This window comes from Trypanosoma grayi (assembly GCF_000691245.1).
Source record: "Trypanosoma grayi strain ANR4 Tgr_2063_V1, whole genome shotgun sequence".
Taxonomy (NCBI): Eukaryota; Euglenozoa; class Kinetoplastea; order Trypanosomatida; family Trypanosomatidae; genus Trypanosoma; species Trypanosoma grayi.
The window spans coordinates 1-1,413 of NW_008827681.1; the positions used below are offsets into that span (position 1 = coordinate 1).

The 1,413-nt window shown below is 50.7% G+C and overlaps 1 protein-coding gene across 1 annotated transcript; it reads left to right on the forward strand.

The window, feature by feature from the left end:
• On the forward strand, positions 1-1,413 carry DQ04_20631000 (hypothetical protein; the record flags this gene model as incomplete). Its single annotated transcript, XM_009317949.1, has 1 exon — positions 1-1,413. A coding segment is annotated over one exon (1,413 nt), but the record flags the coding sequence as incomplete, so codon positions are not given.

The window sequence follows — 1,413 nt, forward strand, 5'->3', positions numbered from 1 at the left end:
CGTCGAAGCGACTCTGACTGCAGTATCATGCTGGCGGTGCGCCACGTGCTGTTCGGTGTTGCCCTCCTGCTGCTGTGCGGGATTGTGCCGGCTGTTGGGGCAGCAAGTGGAAAAATGAACAAAGCGAAAGCAACTCTTTCTGATGTTAAGCAGTATATTGATAATATAAAGGAATCTGCGAATGAGGCTCTCACGAAGGCTGAGGGTGCTGACCGTGATGCCGCAGATGCACTAAGTCTCGTGACGACTGCGCAAAGTGATGCTGATGGCCTGGAAAAGGATGTTGAACCTGACGTTGATCATAATAAGGCTGGTGGAGTCCAAGAAAAAGCTCAGAAAGCCATGACAACATCCGTGACGGCAATGAAACGCCTTACGGAGGCGGCAGGATCATCACAATTGGCAAAGAATGCAGCGCAGGCAGCGTCTGGGATGGTGCAGATGATCACGGAGAAAGTTGAGGAGGCAATTCGGTTGTCGGAAGGTTCAGTCCCACCGCAAGTAAAAGCGTTATTGGAACTCGTAAAAACGAGTCAGGCTGGATTTGCTGACGCGGCCAGCAATGCAGCTTCTTCTTCCAGTGACGCAACGGACGCTCAGGAGAGCGCAAAAGCTGCAGGTGAGCAGGCCAAGCAGGCAGCGCATGAAGCTGGTGAGATAAAGAAGGTTGGAGATCAAAATAAAGATGGCGTGAATTCAGTGAGAAATAAAGAGAAAGTAAAGGAGTACGCTCATGCTGCAGCGCAACACGCCACGAAGGCGCTGGATAAAGCTAAAGCAGCAGAAAATAAAGCGAAAACTGCATTTATGAACGCGAAGGAAGCGGCTAAAGCTTTCGAACAAATACCGGATGCTGTAAATAACGCAGTAACGGCTGCTGATGAAGTTGCCAAACAGAAAGCAAAAGGAGGTGCTTCATCATTTGCTTCTCAGGGAGGCAGTGACTTACCACTGCAGCAAGATCGGAAAGACATCGAGGAACGTCCCAGCGTCGCAGTGAATCAGGAAAAAAGCGAAGGTGATGCTCCTGATTTTATAAATGATGGACATGCTTCAAGACAACATCAAGGTGTATCAAAAGATAAGAAAGAAGTGGAAGTACCTAACAATACTCCCGTTACAGCTGCTTCTCAAGCACCGGCAGGAAAAAATGACAACACTCTAACACTTCCCCCTGCAGATGCACCCAACGCAGCCGATGCACAAGCCCCGCCAGCCGGTGATTCAGAGGCAGTCGACGTGCCTAATGGTCTTTCTTCAACCGAACCCACTGAAGCCACCACAACATCTGATGAACACACTGGGGAGACATCCTCTCCAGCCAGCGGTACACCTGAGTCTTCTCTGCTTCCATCGAACAGCGCTGTGAGTGCCGCGATGGGTGAAAGTGGCGGCACAGACGGCAGCGGCAGC